The following is a 693-nucleotide window of genomic DNA, read 5'->3' on the forward strand; positions in this document are numbered from 1 at the left end:
GTAAGAAAACTTGTGTAAAACAGCGTAGTCTTAAGAATTGTGTCTCGAGTGTCAGTTGTCTTGGATGTTGTCGACTATCTCAAACAACTGTTTGTTCTGTATTAAAACGTAAACACAAAATGCTAACACGGGGATCCTTGAATTTGGCGACAACACATCTATAGTCAGAAGCGAGGACAAAAAAGTTTGTTTAATTTATCGTCCAAAAGAGACGCGACCAAGCAAAACGTCTCTAAATATTTTTTGCCCCTCCCCTACTGTCTTCAGCACCTGAAGCAAGGAAACTGGGACATCGGCAATCGGCGATGGATTGGGTGTTTGGATTTCTTCACGGATGTTTCACGGGGAATATGAGGGGCCCCAATCGAACAATATTTGACAAGCACTTAAGATGCCCTGTGAAATATATCAACACCGGGGGCAGGGATATTGGTTCAGAGTCTCTTGACTTTTCGTGAGTGTGTCATCCGTAAATTTGTTTCCTCACAAATCACTCTAACCGGAGATTTGACATCCTTTTTAGCCGACAATGTTTTGATATTCATCATTTCATGTTGTAACTTAGCCTCTACCAGGCACCGCGGATCGCTGGAAAAATAGTAGAAATTAGCCGAAATAAAGGGATAGTATACCAGAGAAGATCCAGGGCCATAGAAGCTTCCGTGGGTCGCAAATTGGAGCTTCTATGGCCCT

General features: G+C 42.7%; 1 protein-coding gene across 1 annotated transcript in view; it reads right to left on the reverse strand.

The window, feature by feature from the left end:
- Positions 1 to 263: 263 nt before the first annotated feature.
- LOC109487593 (inverted formin-2-like) overlaps positions 264 to 693 on the reverse strand; it is a 38,214-nt gene continuing 37,784 nt past the window's right edge. The window contains exon 5 of the mRNA XM_019791598.1: positions 264 to 270. Coding sequence (XP_019647157.1) covers positions 264 to 270 — 7 coding nt within the window. The remainder of the gene's footprint in view (positions 271 to 693) is intronic.

This window comes from Branchiostoma belcheri, unplaced genomic scaffold (assembly GCF_001625305.1).
Source record: "Branchiostoma belcheri isolate BF01 breed outbred unplaced genomic scaffold, Haploidv18h27 scaffold9, whole genome shotgun sequence".
Lineage (NCBI taxonomy): Eukaryota > Metazoa > Chordata > Leptocardii > Amphioxiformes > Branchiostomatidae > Branchiostoma > Branchiostoma belcheri.